We start from the raw sequence: 18,624 nt of genomic DNA, 5'->3' as shown, positions 1-18,624 counted from the left end.
AATACGAAAAGACAGAATACAGGAAAACCATTCACAATAGACAGTATATAAGTAAACAGTACCAAGAGAACCAACGAGGTTGGAATATTTTTCGCTACTGTTCATTTAAAAATATAAATACTAAAAATACAAATATAGGAAAATCATGTCCAAGTGTCAGTATAAATGTAAATATTACCAAAAGATACGAAACGGCAAATAAAGCGAAACATTTACAGCTGAGTATAGACATAGATGTGAATAGTACCTAATGGTAGGAACATCATTTACATATGTTATAGCGTATTAGTGTTGGTAATATGGAAACAGAGGCATGGTTAGAATATGATTTGTAACTGCTAGTACAGATCTTGGTTGTGGAAACTTTCAAATGGTATTATAATTAGGACTATTATTTTCGTCTTTATCATGCGTGTTATTATTTTCACAACGTTTCGATCCAACTGTCTTCAGGTTTTATATAAGACTTTTTTGTATGTGTCACAACCAGAACCTCCGAACCCATGGACAAACTAACACTAAAAACAAAATTGTCTAATATAGTTTGTTTGTAATGAAGCACAAAGCTACACAATGGGCTACCTGTACTCTGCCCACCACTGGTATTAAAATCCTATTTTTAGCGGTGTGAGTCTGCAGACATATCGCTGTGCTACTGGGGGGTGTCCGATATAGCACCTAACGACGGCCGAAGAATTCGCTGGTCAAAACGATGTAAAAATATAATAACATAATAAAGGCGAGAATAATAGTCCTAATAGTTATATCGTTATTAATACCAGCTCCTCATCTCAATCATTTGGCAACACGACACTCTAAAACTTTGAATATTTGATATATCACAAACTCAGAAAATAAAGAACGTGTAAAAGTCAACATGACTTAACTAAAAGTGACAACAATCTGAAGAAAAAAACTGAAACTGTTTTAAAAAAGTTGCACGTGAAGTCTGCGTATTCCGGTAAACAACATAGGCTTGCAATGGTTTTATTTTCTTCAAATGTGTTCATGTTCTAAAGTAATTCCTACACGCTGAAACCGAAAATGATATTAGATTTCCTTATGAAGTACAAATTTTATCACAAAACGTCATATGTTCTTTTACATAAGTCAGTAATTTTTATTGAAATCGAGTCACATTTTTGTTCTGATTAAAATGTTGACAGCCACTGATCATAGATTTCTCTAGACCAATCGCGACGTCAGAGTCTTATCCATCGTTCTAGAACCCAATCATAACAATAACAAATGTTCATTATGGTAAAAGAAATAATAAATTGATTTTAAAAATAGTTGTTGTTTTTAATTTTCCGATTTGTAAAAAAAAAACATCCTAACGTGACTGGAAAAAAGAACATTATTTTCGAAATCTGCGTAGCTGAATTATAGAAAATCCGTTATTAAAACCAAAACAACTTTTATGAAGTTTAAATATGCAGGTGTGTGTAATCCAATAATGAACATAACAACAAAAGCCATGAAACAAAATCTAATCAAATTCAAAATGTAAAGTTTTGTTTCAACTATATTAGAAATTTTAAATTTATGTGCAATTTCATACGTAAAGAAAACCTAATTATATGTTTATGGCTGAAACAAAATCAATTCAAATCCAAAATGTAAAGTTTTAGTTAAACAACATTGCATAATAGATATTTCAATTTCAATGAAAAAACGAATGAATATCCATTTTGTGTAATGAAGCAACAGTTTATTTTCTGCATCACATTTCATTACAGAATAGCACGTTTAGATTTTAAGATAATTTGAAAATTTTTCTTTCATTTTACATTAAAATAATGTTGCTTTAATGATACATTAATATTATACCGTGAAACTCAAACAAATTCAACATCTAACTTCATATGTATAATATATCTTTTTGTTCCACATTTCTATATGAAAACAAATTCGTGCATTAATTTAAATTCGAAAATTACAACTAGTTTTAATTATTTTCAAAAGCTACTTCTGGTTGATGTAAACCTTTATGTTATGTTCAATCAAGTTACATTTTCAGATATTATACTCGAAAATTGCATAACTTTTTATTCATCGTCTAGTCACAAACCAAAAAACAGAAATAGAAATAGCTCACCATATACATTCATATTCTTGTCTGCTTTCACAGTTCTGTAAGAGGGCGCTTCTGTCGACACTTCACAGCCATATGATCCTTCACTATTAACATCAGTTTTCTCCAAGTAGACATGCGTTTGGTTGGACTTGCTTAGCTAGATAGAAATGTAAAAATGTCCAATTGGTAACAATTATTAATGTGTAAACGGTTTTCCCTAGCAAAGCGTAAGTATAATCAGTTATATTTGTCACAAGGCAACAGTATTAGGCTTAGTGTGCTTAGAATACCATCGTATAATCATCTTCTTTCAAAAATCCTAAAAGACAGGAACATAGTGTTTACAATTACAATAAGCCTAATACCACTGTCTTATGAAAAACATAAATTACTTGCCAGAGTACCCATCCCTTGGACGAGTGAAATAAAAACTCTTTTTTAACAATTTTTAAGAAACTGTGCTTCTATTTTTTCTTTAACATAATAAACATTAATGGAGCAATAGAAACATAACTATACCAATACTGAAAAGAAATATGTAATGGTTTGGTTTGTTTTGAATTTTGCGCAAAGCTACACGAGGGCTATCTGCGCTAGCCGTCCATAATTTAGTAGTGTAAGATTAGAGGGAGGCAGCTAGTCATCACCACCCACCGCCAACGCTTGGGCTACTCTTTTACCAACGAATAGTGGGGTTGACCGTCACTTTATAACGCCCCCACGACTGAAAGGCCAAGCATGTTTGATGTGAGGGGAATTTGAACCTGCGATCCTCGGATTACGAGTCGAGTACCTTAACCACCTGACCATGCCGGGCCAAATATATAATGTTTTCAAGAATTCTAGCAATAGTGGTTACATAGCCCATTCTAATGTTGGGGGATATACAATATTGATAGTTTTACCGAGATTAGATACACAATTTGAGGAGGTTTTAATTCCCATGACCTTTCTAATGTCATCCTGAATCATTGTGTCAAGTTTGGTACTGATTGATCAAGAAATGTGGAAACGTATAAGGAACAGACATACAGACAAACACATTGATGTTCATTTGTATAGATTGTAATCATGCTTTGCCAGTAAAAGAAGTTAACACCACAATAGTTGTTATTGTAACGGTACTTTGTTTATTTCAAAGAACTAATAAGAATGTTTATAACTTTATTTCGAAATATCATTATTTTCCAAGTAGCCTTTTAAATTTTGAAGAAATTAACTTACTTGACTTAGTATTGAAACGTAATACCTTTATATACAAATGATTAAACATAGTTATATTTGAAAAAAAATTACTAGTAAGTGTCCTTAGTCAAAGTTTACTTTATATCTATGCATGAAATAAATTAAAATTTTATGTTTTGTATTGTAAAATCAAGAAACGTTCAGGCATATTTTACTCTTTTATTTACAAAATTTTCCGATTCCTACTTAATACATATTAAATCTTTTTTTCTTAGTCCAATAGTGAAATATTATCAAGGTAATACTGTTTATCACGAAACCTTTGTTAAAGAGTGTATTGATAGAGTAAACTATATCTTTGTTAACAACAGCAGGGCTTAATAAATGCTACAGCTTTATTTGAGTGATGCCAATTGTTTGTACAAACTATTAACCTTCAGGTAACAAACTGAGAAATTGAATTATTTTTCTGCCTAATTTTTCTGTTTTTTTCTGATGCTCAGGATATTCAAAAATTAACATTTTATTTGTGTCAACAAATCATAGCTTACAAACTTCACTATACTAAGATATTAAATAATAAATGACCACACGCGACATCTATTGGCGAGAAGTGTTTCGTACAGTGTTTGGAGGAATACCTGTAGTAGATTTATAGGATATGATTGTGAAATGTTGTCCTTTTATTGTTTACTAAGCATATACTGTTAATAACTGTTTAATGCATGTGAATCAACATCACGACTGATTATTTAACTAAAGTAATGTGCATAATGAAGCAATTCAGCATCTATTTTTAAACTGAAACTTTGGAATTATTCGATTTTATCTTCTTCAGTTGTTACTCATCACATTGTCGACCTAGATTATCTCTTGAGGAATAAGAGTCGTTAATAATAATTAATTATACAAGTATTTGGGCGAATTATGCAAAGAACGTTTCTCTTCTGTTGAGCTTTGTAGTTAAAATATTATCTCAAGTGTGACAAATGTTTGCTTGACTGAGGGTGAACAAATTCATTTATGGAACCCATTTAAGGTTAAAGTTAAACAAAAAATAAAATTAGTTTCTAAGCTGAAGACTTTTATGAACAGTTTGAGGTGGATGGTAAGCTAATTCGAAGTTATGAAATTTCATTCCCTTCTATTCTGTAGAATTTAATTCTTTTGTCTATACCTCCCAGTACCAAGCGTGTTAATGTGTGCGACTCGTAATCTGTGGGTCGCGGATTCGCATCCCCGTCGCGCCAAACATGCTCGTCCTTTCAGCCGTGTGGGCGTTATAATAATACGATCAATCCCACTATTCGTTGGTAAAAGATCCGCCAAGAGTTGGCGGTGGGTGGTGATGACTAGCTGCTTTCCCTCTAGTCTTACACTGCTAAATTAGGGACGGCTAGTACAGATAGCCCTCGAGTAGCTTTGTGCGAATTTCAAAAACAAACAAACAAACCTCTCAGTAGCACGATAGTTTGTCTGCGGACTCACAACGCCAGAAACATGTCGGGCAGAAATCAGATAGCCCTTTGTATAGCCTTATGCTTAATTACAAATACTAACCAATATTTCGTATATACTGTGTTGTAATTTAATAATTATTAACAAATCAAATTACATAGATTTGTTATGACATTTCCTTTTAAAAGTGGACTAATAAAAAGAGGAAACACAATTTGGTGTCGGGCGAAATGTTTTGTTGGCAATTAACATTGCGTACATAATGTGGTTGAAATACTTTCATACATTCGTCTCCCAACAAACCGAATAAAAAATGTAGAATTTAAAAATACAATATGCTTATTATTGTTATGCTGTAACAAATATAACTGGTATTATAATTAATTTATAGTTTTTATAAATATATTCAATTTGTTTAAAGATATATATATTTAAAAAGTTAGTTTTATTAGCATAAAATATATTATAAAAATAATAACAACAATTATTATGACAGATGAATCATAACTATGAGAGAAAATGTGAATAAACATGTTTTTAAATAAACTGCTAAATAGCATTATGGGTGAAAATAACTTCTGTAAGATAACATTACAACTACTATATTTTGAATGTGTTTGTTTGTAATTAAGCACAAAGTTACACGAGAGCTACCTGCGCTAGCCATCCCCAATTTAGCAGTGTAAGACTAGAGGGAAGGCAGCTAGTCATCACAACCCACCGCCAACTCTTGGGCTACTCTTTTACCAACGAATAGTGGGACTTACCTTTACATTATATCGCCACCACGGCTGAAAGGGCGAGCATGTTTCGTGTGATGAGGATTCGAACTCGCGACCACGGATTACGAGTCGAGTGCCTTAACCACCTGTTCATGCCGGACCGATGGGAAGTATAGATTAAAAGTTTTATATTTGTAGGTTTGTTATATCTGTGCTTTGTCTACCGTGGGTATGGAAATCCGATTTTTAGCCTTAACAATGAGCCACCGGATGGACTTTACCTGCAGTAATGTTTAAGAACTTCAACAGGTATAAGAGAAACTTAAAACGTAGCTTTCGTATAAGCTCTTTGTATTGAATTACGAAAGTATAAAAAATATACGATTGAAAGTGTCATCAGTAGTCGGGACGTAATTATGTAATAACACAAAATATGCATCATAAATCCTCGCAAGAGAGTGATTTGAGTTCTTGTATCTTTAGACTTGTGTACGTAAATCATTTTCAACTATGTAAAGAACAGCGGGAGGCGTCTTTGTCAAATCTGATGTAGCGGTACCAGTTTACATTTGTGCGTGTGTGTGTGTGTGTGTGTATGTGATTCTTGTGTGTAAGTTGTGAGATTACATGGGCGTGGAAAGTATTAAAACGTATTATTTGGCGTACTTCCGTACTCGATGCCAAAATGCAGGGTTCGATTCCTTAAGGAGAATAAATAAGGCCATTGTGTAACTCTGAGTAAAAGAATGTCTTCCCATTGTCCAAGGATACGTCTAGGTGTTTACGCTGTTAAAACTCGGGTTTCCATTCCCGCGGTGGATAGAACGCAGAGAGTACGTTGTGTATATTTGTGCTAAAAAAGTACAAAAATAACTTTTATCTTATGCCATACTAATTACACACAATTAAGGAAGCCACTAGTTATTAGGTATCATAATTTCAACTTTCAAAATGATACTGGCTTCAAAATGAGGCTATGATTGAAAATATGTTTGTCTGTTTCCCTCATCTGGCAAAATGTATATTAATATTTAACTTCAAAAGTATAATAATACCATGCATTTATTTCTGTGATGAACTGAGTGTAGCTTAGAGATTAGCATGTCAGGCTGTATAACAGTTGGTCCAAGGTTTGAGCCGCTATTTAACGCTTAACACACTGCACACTTTCAACTGTAAAAGCGTAACAAGTGTGACAGTCAGCCATGTTATATACGTTACAACTGATACTGATCAACTGCCTTTTCTTTTGACAGCAGCCTAAATCAAGGATGGCTATGCCTGAACCTTGAGGTCCCTGTGTTTGGTCTTTTACCCACGTGTCGAATTAACCTACTGTTCAGATTTAAAAAATGTAACATCTACTTCTGCAACATAAAACACGTGATTCATCCAGACGACCTTCGACCATTTGTCGGAGAAATGCATATTTACTTTCGAAAAGGTGGTTAATATAGAGATGTTGCCAAAATGTCTTTGATTAACATGATTTATAATTAAATCAATAGATGTTGATATGGGTTGTCCGCAGATGTGACTCTACTTTACAAAATGTTTAAATTCAAGAACGTACCTTGTACAAAGTAAGATTATAAAATTTTATTTATCTTTTCAGAAGTACGTGTTTCGTGTTTTCAAGATCATCTGTTGCGCTTAAGAAACGTGCTTAGGGATCTCAATATACAGAGTGGACCATAGCAACTCCACAATATAGATAGAGAGGGCCATTGTATCTCCACAATACAAACAGGTGTGCAGTGGTTAATTCCACAACAGAAACAACTCCACAGTTCTGAGATGTAACTAGAGGAAGGGCAACCTGTCGTTAGCACTTGCTACAAATATTGGCGCATTCAACCCAATTAATAGGCGGATTTACTGTCGATTTCGCCCCCCGCTTGTACAGCGGTATGTCTCCGGACTTACGACGCTAAAATCAGGGGTTCGATTCCCCTGGTGGGCTGAGCAGATAGTCCGATGTGGCTTTGCTATAAGAAAAACACGCACACACGCTGTCGATTTCATAACACGCCTGCACTTGAAAGTGTCAAAGTGTTCAGCTCATATGGGGGAAATCAAACTTTGGACCTTTTGATCTGCGGTCAGGCACGCTAATTACTAAGCTATGTGCGGTCCACATTGATAATGGTTGAAGACGCCCTTAACATTCGTAACCTTAAACCGATAAATGGCGAGAAAAAAAAAAACGTTTAAATAAAAAGAGATATGTTTTGTCATTTGTTTACTTTGATTTCCGTTTTCCTTTATTGTAGGAGTAAAGGGGTTGTTGTGTCTCAATCTTATCTAATAAATAAATTGAAATTATTAAAGTGACTGGCTAAACGTTCTGAACTAAGTATAGTTCAAGTTTTATAGCTAATAACACCCGACTACAGTCAATATTATAAAAATTATAAATATCTATCCTATCAGTTCTAAAAACTAAATCTCAAACATCGTTTTCCTTTGAACATACACTAATGTAGAACAACATAGTGAACGTTCTGAAATGATATGTGTTTCGAAACGTCATCTTACTCAACAAATTACTGTTCACAGCGACCTCAGAGATACCTCTACTAGACGTCCGTAATTTAAAGCAACGGAGGAGGTAGCCAATATCAGGCTACTCTTGCTTTTGTTTGTTTGTTATTAAGCACAAAGCTGCAAATTGTAAGTCCACTGCGCCAATGGGGGAAGGGGGTGCTAGTCTTGCCAGACCAAATAGTGAGGTTTAGCAAACAGTAAGTAGACCAAGCTTAGCCAGGTAGTTAAAGAGCTCGGCCCATAACCTGAGGATCGCGGGTTCAAATCCTTGTCACATCAAACATGCTCGCCTTTTCAGCCGTAGGGACGTTATATTGTGACAGTCAATCCCACTATTCGTTGGTAAAAGAGTAGCCTAAGAGTTGGCAGTGCAAAATGATGATTAGTTGCCTTCCATATAGTTTTACACTGCTAAACTGGTAACAGCTAGTGCAGATAGCCCTCGTGTAGCTTTGCGTGAAATTCAAAACAAACAACCCGAGAAACACGATTGTTTTTTTTGTTTTGTTTTCGAGGTAACCAAATGCAAATTACGGAACCTCAGATACACAATTCACCCTTGTAACCAACAAGTTTTTAAAACCCCTCTCCTGTTGCGTCCACTAGTAAATTCATCAACAAAGAATATGCAAGTGACATTTTCCTTTTTTCTTTATCGTGAATTTAAAACGAAACGCGGGAATGACACATTGTTTTAAATCGGTGTAATTACTGCTTCACTTTGCTAAACGTTCCCCGCTGGTACAGCGGTAAGTCTTTGTTTGTTTGTTTTGGAATTTCGCACAAAGCTACTCGAGGGCTATCTGTGCTAGCCGTCCCTAATTTAGCAGTGTAAGACTAGAGGGAAGGCAGATAGTCATCACCACCCACCGCCAACTCTTGGGCTACTCATTTACCAACGAATAGTGGGATTGACCGTCACATTATAACTCCTCCACGGCTAGGAGGACGAGCATGTTTGGCGCGACGGGGATGCGAACCTGCGACCATAAGATTACGAGTCGCACGCCTTAACATGCTTGGCCATGCCGGGCCGTACAATCCTTAATCAAAAGTTGTAGGCTGGGTCAACAAAACGCTACAACAAGACAACAAACACTGAGAAACGTAAAACCTTGGACTCACATTACATAAAACAGTTCAGATGTAGTTTGGGTTACAAATATCAATTTTGTTTGTTACCTATGTTTGAACAGGTAACCTTATTTTTACTTGTATTGATTTTTTTTTTTGAGTCGGCTGCTAATGTGTATTTTGAGAGTTAGAGATTTAATTATTTAGCTAGAGATTTCAATCACCGTGGGTATAGTGAGTTAGAGAGTTATATACGTGAATTAAGATGAAACTACGTGCGTTGTTTACATTTGAGTTAAGGTTCGCGCATTATGTATATTGAGTTAGAGCTACGTCCACAATGTGTATTTGATTGAGTTAAACGTACTTACATTGATGTGCACACCAAGCAAATCGTACTTCTGTCCAGGAGGTTCATCACTGGGTAAGTAGCGGTAGAACTCCACGTGGTTCTTATACCACTTCACGGAGTACAGTTCATCTTCCTCCAGGTCATATCCACAATACAACCATACGGGTGCGCCCTGTTTGACAACTGAAGGAACGTCGAGTTCTGTCAGCTTCAAGCTCAGCACGGCTGTGGAAATGAAGCTTGCTACTTTACTTCTTGATCATAGAAATATTAGTTTATAAGTACGTGAGAATAACAGAAATATGGAACTGAATTAATTTCGTGAAACAAAACAAATTAAAAATCCTTGTTTTATGAGAAAATTATTATGAATTTACTTTGTAAAAAAACATGAAAATATAATGAGTAATTTATTAATAAAATTCATATTTTCTATATATATATATATTATGACTGATAAATGAAAGTAAAATATTTCATAATTTACAAGTTCATATATTTACGCCCCCAGTCGCTCAGCGGTATGTCTGCGGACTTACAACGCTAAAACCGGGTTTCGATACCCGTGGTGGGCAGAGCACAGATAGCCCATTATGTAGCTTTATGCTTAATTCAAAACAACAACAATTGATATATTTACATTTCCAAGGTTAAACAGATTTCTGATGTGGCACTTTCCTCATTTCTGGAATGAAATGATTGTCAAGTATTTTGACAGGTTTGACAGGTTCTTTGTTCTAAAGCACATAACAGGTATCGAAACCTAATTATCAGGGGAGGACAACTTTGAAGGATTAGTTTCAATCATTAAGAAAAATCATCCCTTTTGATATGCACCGGTTCTAACAATATGTAAACAGAAGCGTATCAAATATGTTTGAGTTTTTGCATAATTAAATTACTAAAGAAGCTATGGATTGCTTTATTTATTGTCATTAATATAATCAATAAATATTTGATAGACGTTTATTACATTAAGTCAATTTCTTGCTGATATAAATTACTAGTAACATAACCTGTGTTTTCGCTTATTCTCTCAAATATATATACTTAAAATTTAAATTTGTATAGATACGTGCGTATGTAAAAGCATTATTTCAACAGTTAAATAAATATTAGAACGACAATGTTTTGTTTGTTTGTAGTTAATCGCTTAGATACACAATTAGCTATCTGTGCTCTATCTACCACGGGTAAGGCAATCCGGTTTCTCACCTTCTTTCTATGTCCGCAAACGTACTAATATACCACTTGAAGAAAGCATGAAAAGAAAAGCCTACGTTAAAAAGAGTAAGACCAAACCTGTGAAGAAGAAACATTTTGATTACCAAAACAAGACCGATAGGCGGTGTACCCCATCGTTATGTGGGTTTTATTCCGCAATTACCTCCACAATCCAGGGCACATCTTACATTATAGCCTGTGTCCTTTTTGATATGTGAGATATATATATATGGAAAGAAAGGGATCGTAAGTTATTACTGTTGTTTGTTATGGAGTCATAATGCTGTGAGCCTGGCATGGCCAGGTGGGTTAAGGCGTTCGACCTGAGGGTCGCGGGTTCGAAACCCCGTCGCACCAAACATGCTTGCCCTTTCAGCCGTGGAGGCGTTATAATGTCACGGTCAATCCTACTATTCATTGGTAAAAGAGTAGCCCAAGAGTTCGTGGTAAGTGGTGATGACTAGCTGCTTTCCCTCTAGTCTGACACTGCTAAGTTAGGGAAGGCTAGCGCAGATAATCCTTGAGTAGCTTTGCGCGAAATTCCAAAACAATTTAATTGCGGTAATTAAAAAAAAACAAATGAACATAATGCTATAAAGCGTTTACCCTAACAAGTATTTTTAAAACCCTAAGAGAATCAGTCTGTTGTTGTGAACCACAATGCATTCTGATTATATGTAATACTACTTCATCGACAACAAAATAATTAAATACTGGTTCCTCCACTCTAATTTTTTAATCTGTTTGAATAAAAAAGTGCTGAATTACTATTCTCCAGTCTTATTGAGGCTTAGACAGTACAACAATCTGAAAAGTCTAACAGAGTAAAGTTAAATGAAGCCATTAACGTGAGGAAACGTATTTGAGTTTATAAAAGTATTATTCGAACTCTTCTCGGATTAGTTTTAAAATAATTCACTGGTTTAAGAGATCCTACAGTATAGGTCAAACGTAACTTGTTAACACCATTCACGCAATATGAAATTAACTTCTATTTAACACTTCTATACTGATCAACGAAAAGACTATCTGGAAAGTGCTAATTTCAACAAGTATAACTAGTTCGATTTTATGAGTTACAGTTGGGCATTCATAACTCTTTACCTCAGATAATTTTAAATCAATAACACGCAATATTATCTGTAGATGATAAGGAACGAAACAACAAAGAACTGCGTAAAAAAAAAGTATAGTTTTAAGTACAAAAAAGTCTATGTTTTGATCAATTACTCCTGATTAGGTTTAAATGACTACGTTTTGATCAATTACTACATTTTTGCTCAGGTTCAGAAACTTATGAATGAGTAATGCAAGTGTGTTGAAACGTGATTTAAAGTACAGCAATGTAATGGCCCATTCTAATTACTCTACATTTTTAATAAGGCTATTAATGAGCGTTGTAGCCGCAAACATAGGAAGCGGTCCTAATTTGAATTTGGGAGCATTTTATTTGCTCTGTTGAAACAGCGATCTTTGCGAGTAGCTTTGCGCGAAATACAAAACAAACAAACAAACGTATATATTATTTTAAAAACAAGTGAAGTGAGCGCTGTTCGTTTATTTTTTGAATTTATCGCCAACAAGTCACAAACACCTACTTTAGAAGAATCTTAAGCCCAAAAATAACACAATATGTATAAGATGAAAACTGACGAACCCCAGCTCAATTACTGACATTTATTACGAACTAATTTTAAATAGTTGTATCAATATATTTTCTCTCAAAACTATAACTTCGGATATTTTAATAAGTATAACAAAATTATCCAGTAAACCATTTACTCTGATTCCATATGCATGAGTAATTAGAGATTAAAAACTGCCAGGCAGAAATTATTAGCATGTCGACCCTTAAATAAATTAGAAAAGAACGATTTCTGAGAGAATAGTTGTTGCGTTTAAATGTGCATAGCTTTATAATATGTGCGAGTACTATTCATACTGTCAGAATTTAAATAAAATTACATTGTAAAAATCTGTAAATATACATTATTTGTCTTAGTAAAGTATAGGCCTATACTGGATGTACTTCCGCAGAGTCCATGAACGTGTTTTGTTTCCAGAGTTAATAAAACTAAAATTAAACATAACAAATATTGTCATTTCTTAATTTTCAAGTTCATATGCCATGCCGTGTTGTAGACTACAGAGTACATAATACTTCTCGTGATTCATTACATGCGCATATTTTACTGACATCATAAAAGTACAAGCACTAGTGTTAATCGACCCTTATGTGACGTCATTTTCATGTCTACTGACTGAATGACAGACAACACACTACTGTATACTGAATGCGAATGGTTAAAACAGGTGACATCTCCTGACGGTATTTGGCCCCCTTTCGGGGAATTGACCATGGAGTTACACAAACTGAAATAATTTATCAAAGATGGAAATAATTTATCACTCATCAAAAGTTGTTAGCAGGAAACTGGATACCTGATAAATTTAAACAATGTTTAACAACAACCACCAAAACAAGTTTTTCGATGTCGCCCTGGCTCATCGGGGATTTTTCAGTGTCTAGAAGGCCCATTCTTCCCCCAACCATATGTGTTTGTTTGTTATTACGCTATGAAATATGTTTTTATCCTATGTGAATTCAGTCACATTAAAATATCCGGCTACTCCAAGGGTACTGTATTATTTCGTACTTTCACTCCAAAAATAAGAAAGGGTTTTGTTTGTTTGTTTTAGAGCAAAGCCACGTTAGGCTATCTGCTGTGCCCACTAGGGGGATTTGAATCTCAGCTTTAGAGTCTGTAAACTTACCGCTGTCCTACGGAGAAGCATGTGAAAAGCGACGAATAATGCTTTTATGACACATTTGTTTGATCAATGCATGTCTCAGGTAACTAGAGAGTAAAACGAGGATTTTGCCACCTATTGATTTCTTAGCGAACAAAATGTTGAAACGGACACATGGAAATCACCATCTTCGTACACTAAATAACCTATTGAAAGCGTGCAGGGTGGGGTTGTAGGCTATGTACATGACAGCTTTACGACGTAGCCTTTTGCAATGTGAATTATGCTGTAAATCTACGCTCACTTTTCCCAAATAGAACATGATTATATGTACAAACATTGACTGTAAAGAGATAATAAGGCTCCGAATTTATTTTTAGTACAAACAATTTCAGCCTCTCTATTATTTCAAAGAAAATTCTTAATTATTACGTCATATTTTTATACAGCTTTTTTTTTTCAAACGCGATTAAGAAACTAAATTTTTTTTATTCTTTTTAGAGGTGGTCAAGGATAATACAGTATAATCCAAAGAATTTTCGCATTCTTCTAATGATTATCTAAATACTTTTATCTGAGCTTTTGCCAGCCTTTCAAATCTACTTAAATGGTTAATCTTAAACGGCAGTATTGTAGTAATGGTTTGTATTATCATTGTTTAAGTCCTCTGGTGAGAAAGCTGTAAGGGCTTCGATTCCTCTTGACTGACACAGCAGATAGCCCGATTTGGCTTTGCTTTAACAAAACATGCACATCACTGTTTAAATACGAAGCTATCTGCTATAATAATAATACACAGTTTTTGTCTGTATTGATCATGCGTGCATACCTTACTGTCTAAATGCGCATGCGCGTGCAATTTATTTCAACGGATGCAGCCAAACGGTGATGTGAGTATAATTTGTTTTTTTCGAATTTAAGCACAAAGTTACACAATGGATTATATGTGCTCTGCCCACCACGTGTATCGAAACCCGTTTTATAGCGTTGTAAGTCCATAGACATTCTACTGGTGGGCATATACTTTAGTATAAAATTTGTACAACATATAAAAAAAAACTTTTCAAAGGTTTACAAAGGTCTAACAATAGGTAGAATAATATTATAAATTTATTCATAGATAGTATTAAGTCAGATAAGGTTTAACACTATTTAAACTTACTCAACAAATGTACACGTTACAATATTAATTTATATCTTTGTCTAATATAGACCATACTTAATAAAGGCTTAACTAATATTGGGCCAAACATAAGTGAACTTATAGATTTCCGGGTTTATGTGAAAAAATGTGTGCTTTTTTTTAAACACAAGAATATATTCCTTAGTGTTTACCTCTTTGTTTAAAAAAATTACAAACAATATTAATATTACACGTATTCACTCGAAATTGTTTGAGTACAACGTCTTGCAAAGTTTTCTTATTTGACATTTATAGCAAAAGTTAGGGTTAAAGAGATGACGTTATTTTGTGATAAGGCTATAACAGATTCCCTTGCTAGAAATCTACCTTTCAAATATTTTTGTGGTAAATTTAGGTGTTTTGATGGTTAATAAAATTTAATCTCGTTGGCTTTGTTTTCGCTCACTTTAAATATCCACTTTTCATATTTTATTATTGTTTCTATACACAAGTTACGGTTAAAAACGTGACATTTCGTGTATATGTTATGAAAATTTATAACACCATCCATCATGGTTTTTCAAAATACATTATTACAACGTATTTCATGATGGTTTCTCATTTATGATTGCTTAAGCTGTTGACACATGAGTTTTGTGAAGAACAGTGGCGTATTAAGGTAGGAGCTAGAATGGCTCAGCCCCAGGGCTCGTGGTCTTAATGGGAGCCCATTGATAATTACACTCTATGTAAAATGACATGGACGTAGGACCCTCAAAAATATTAGCCCCTAGGCCTATACAACCTTAAATCTGCCATTGGTGAAGAATAAAAATGCTAGTGCAGATCGCCTTCGTGTAGCTTTGCACGAAATTCAAAACAAATATAATGCTAACGTTCAGATAATTTCTCGACATTACAATTTAAATATTTTTATTGGGAAAAGACACTTTAATTTGTGTTTACATTAGAGCAAATTGCGTCTGTGACATAATACATTTAACATTATAAAGTAAACTTCAGCAATCCCTTTAGTAAAAGCTAATAAAACCGATATCATCCTGACGCAACGAAAATAAATTTGTACATTTTAGACTGTAGAAAATACTTCATAACAATTTACACTTTCCCTGCCAAGCCTTTTTGATTTTTTATTTAGGAAATACTGGTCCAGAAGTTGGTGAAGAAAAGAATGGAAGGATGAAGTGCTAGCAACTCTGAAAGCATAGTAATGTTCAACCGTATTTTCTAGTCAAGTCTTCGTCAAGCTAGTAATGAAGCCTCTTTTCTACGAGAAGAGAAAATAGACACTCAAACTTAGAATATCATTAACCTTACATGGGAATTTCCAGCATTTTAGCAAAGCTGATAATAACATCACGCTGTGCATGTGACAGCACTTCTTTTGCCATACGTGCTACAGATTCTATTCTTCCTAATTGGCTTAACTAATGACTTTAATTTGCATATAAGAGCTATTGAAGAGATGTAGCGACCTATCACCAAAGGCAGCATACGTTGATTTATAAAGATGAATAAAAGCTTTGACAGAACGTTTACATATCAAACTGGCAAGACGACGCCCAACTTGTCCAGTCACTTCTGAAACGACCAATATCAGGACACTTGAACACGGTCCATCCACCTTGCAGAAAAGTCAACACACTCTGGGGTGTGGTTAACAAAGTATGACTACAGGCTGAGGAAGCTTGCCTCCACTTTGATATTTTAACAACTTTTCGATAATTTGGAACAGTTTTTAATTAAAATTTATGTGGTAACAGTTTTTTAAATTAAAATTCACGTGACAACGGTTTTTAAATTGAACTTCATGTTACAACAGCTTTTGTTTTCTTCTCAAGATATTTTTAATCATTTAATCGATAAAGATGTTATATCTTCAATATAAGGAGATTAGAAATGTATAAAACCTTTTCAAAGTCTTCACAAAGTAAATAACATTAGAATCCACTTCACTGAGTCAATGTGGTCGCCTTAAATACTGATAGTAAGTAACATGTACATCGAGTAAACCTATATCTTAAGTCTGTTTATAACTAGTCTAGTCCTAGATCTCAAGTCTGTTTATAGATATACTAGTCCTGGATCTTGATCCTATTCATACATAAAATAAGCCTAGATCATAGATTTGTTCGTAGATAGACTAGTCATAGATCCTAAGTGTTTTCAAGCTTACAAATAAAATAAGAGCTATAACGCTACGCACGGTGAACGTGTATTTAATAATAGCCAATTCAGATCCTCAACCTGAAATAATTCGGATCCTATGCGTTATTTTAAAATACTTCCTGAAGGACAGAAGAATCATAATATGCCTGGAGCTGCATTGCAAGTCCTGTGCCAGCCTATCACACTAAATATGCCGAGTGTTACGTGTAAAACCCAATTGTAAATTATGAAACAAAAATGGATGTCGTGCCCTTTCAAAATGGAGGTATAACATAACACTAATGCTAATATTTTGTATGCTTTCAAAATAGGATGCACTGAAACAGGTCAGTTGTTGAAATTACATCCTAATGAATAATTGAAACATATATTTTTAGTTACTGCAGGTTCGTTTCCGTTTAAAATGAGCAATATATACTGTATACGTCAGTTGGTATAGTCGAAATATTAATATCACGAAAGTTATGTGTCGTGTACTAACTGTTGAAAAGGTATTTGGATTTATTTTTAATCTATAATTGTACTTATCAAATATTGTCAAAATAGGCTTAATTCATTTAAGAGTGACAAATAGAAACGTTGTTTATACTTTAGTGAATTTTGATCGATAGAAACAAGATCGAACAAGATGAATGCATTAATTCTGAGCTTGTTAATAAAATTTGTCAAGCTTAAGAACGATGAGATTCCTCGATATTTTTCCAAGGAGTTTGAAGGAGGTAAAATATTGCCACTTGTTACAGTTTTGTTTTAGTTTTTAAATATTTGGTAGAAACCAGAAGGTTGGAGATTGGCTAATGTTACTCCTGCTTTTAAGAGAGGTGGTACAAATTGTCCTAGTAATTATAGGCCCGTTAGTTTTACATCAGTCGTGGGAGACGTTTTGAAAAGTCTGTTGAAAGATTCTTTGAAGATTAAATTTTAAAAGTTGAGAATTTTATTGGATAGTCAATATGATTTCACTAAGGGAAAATATTGCCTTAAAAACCTTTTGACATGCTTTGAAAAGGTTACTGCTTACGTAGATGAGGGTTGGGTGTACATTTGGTGTATTTGGATTTTCAGAAAACATTTGACAAAGTGCCACAACAATGTTTATAAAAATATCTCTATATGTATAAGTGATAAGTTAACAAACTGAATAGAAGAGTGCTTGTATGGAAGAAAACAGAGGGTTTTTACAAATAGAATTCAGCAAAACTGGATTCATCCTACAAGTGAGGTACCTAAAGGCCCAATATAAGGACCTTTACTATTTTTGATCTTCATCAATGACGTAGAAGAAAGAATAGTAAATAACGTCAAGGTTCCTACCACCATGCTGCTAAACAATCTACACACTTTCAGCTATATGTGCATTATATGAGTGACAGTCAATCCAGCCATTCTGCTCAAAGCAGACAAAACACTTGTGACGCGGGTGTCACTGTGCGGTAAATAATTCAAATGTATCTAACTTTAGAAGTCTCTGATCTAACTATCTAAATAATGTGCAAATATGAATTATTATCCATAAACGTTTAGAACTTAATTTTATTCGTTTTGATAAAGTATTTTCTTACAATTACCAAATGTTTTGATGTATTGATATTGGCATTTCAATCAAGCGATTTAAATAAATATAATTGGAATAAACGTGGCTTTCTTCCTTCAATTTTAACAGGTAATTTTAGTTATAGTGTTTCATCTAAGTACGTTGGTTAAATACAAACAAATATACTCGATCCCAGTAACGGGAAAAGTTAAAGTTTATCTATCAATTTAAATTATTTCATTGAATTTTTTTTTTAAAAGGTTAATAGTGTTGGTTTCACTTAGAGCCAAAGCTTTGAGCTATTTATACCGACCAATGCAAGATGTAATTGTTGAATACTTTTAGTCATGCTGAGTACTGCTCAACAATAACACGTGGTAAATCTAT

The 18,624-nt window shown here is 34.1% G+C and overlaps 1 protein-coding gene across 3 annotated transcripts in view; it reads right to left on the bottom strand.

Moving 5' to 3' along the window:
• LOC143256662 (uncharacterized) overlaps window positions 1–18,624 on the bottom strand; it is a 104,175-nt gene that overhangs the window by 25,292 nt on the left and 60,259 nt on the right. For all 3 annotated transcript variants that reach the window (XR_013031431.1, XM_076514162.1, XM_076514163.1), the window contains exons 2-3: window positions 9,435–9,640; window positions 2,099–2,234 (exon numbers count right to left, since the gene is read on the bottom strand). Coding sequence is in view for 2 of the 3 variants with exons in the window: in XM_076514162.1 (XP_076370277.1) it covers window positions 2,099–2,234; window positions 9,435–9,640 (342 nt within the window). In the remaining variant the exon portion in view is untranslated. The remainder of the gene's footprint in view (window positions 1–2,098; window positions 2,235–9,434; window positions 9,641–18,624) is intronic.

The sequence above is a fragment of the Tachypleus tridentatus genome, chromosome 7 (genome assembly GCF_004210375.1).
Source record: "Tachypleus tridentatus isolate NWPU-2018 chromosome 7, ASM421037v1, whole genome shotgun sequence".
Lineage (NCBI taxonomy): Eukaryota > Metazoa > Arthropoda > Merostomata > Xiphosura > Limulidae > Tachypleus > Tachypleus tridentatus.
This window is presented reverse-complemented; position numbering and strand designations above follow the sequence as displayed.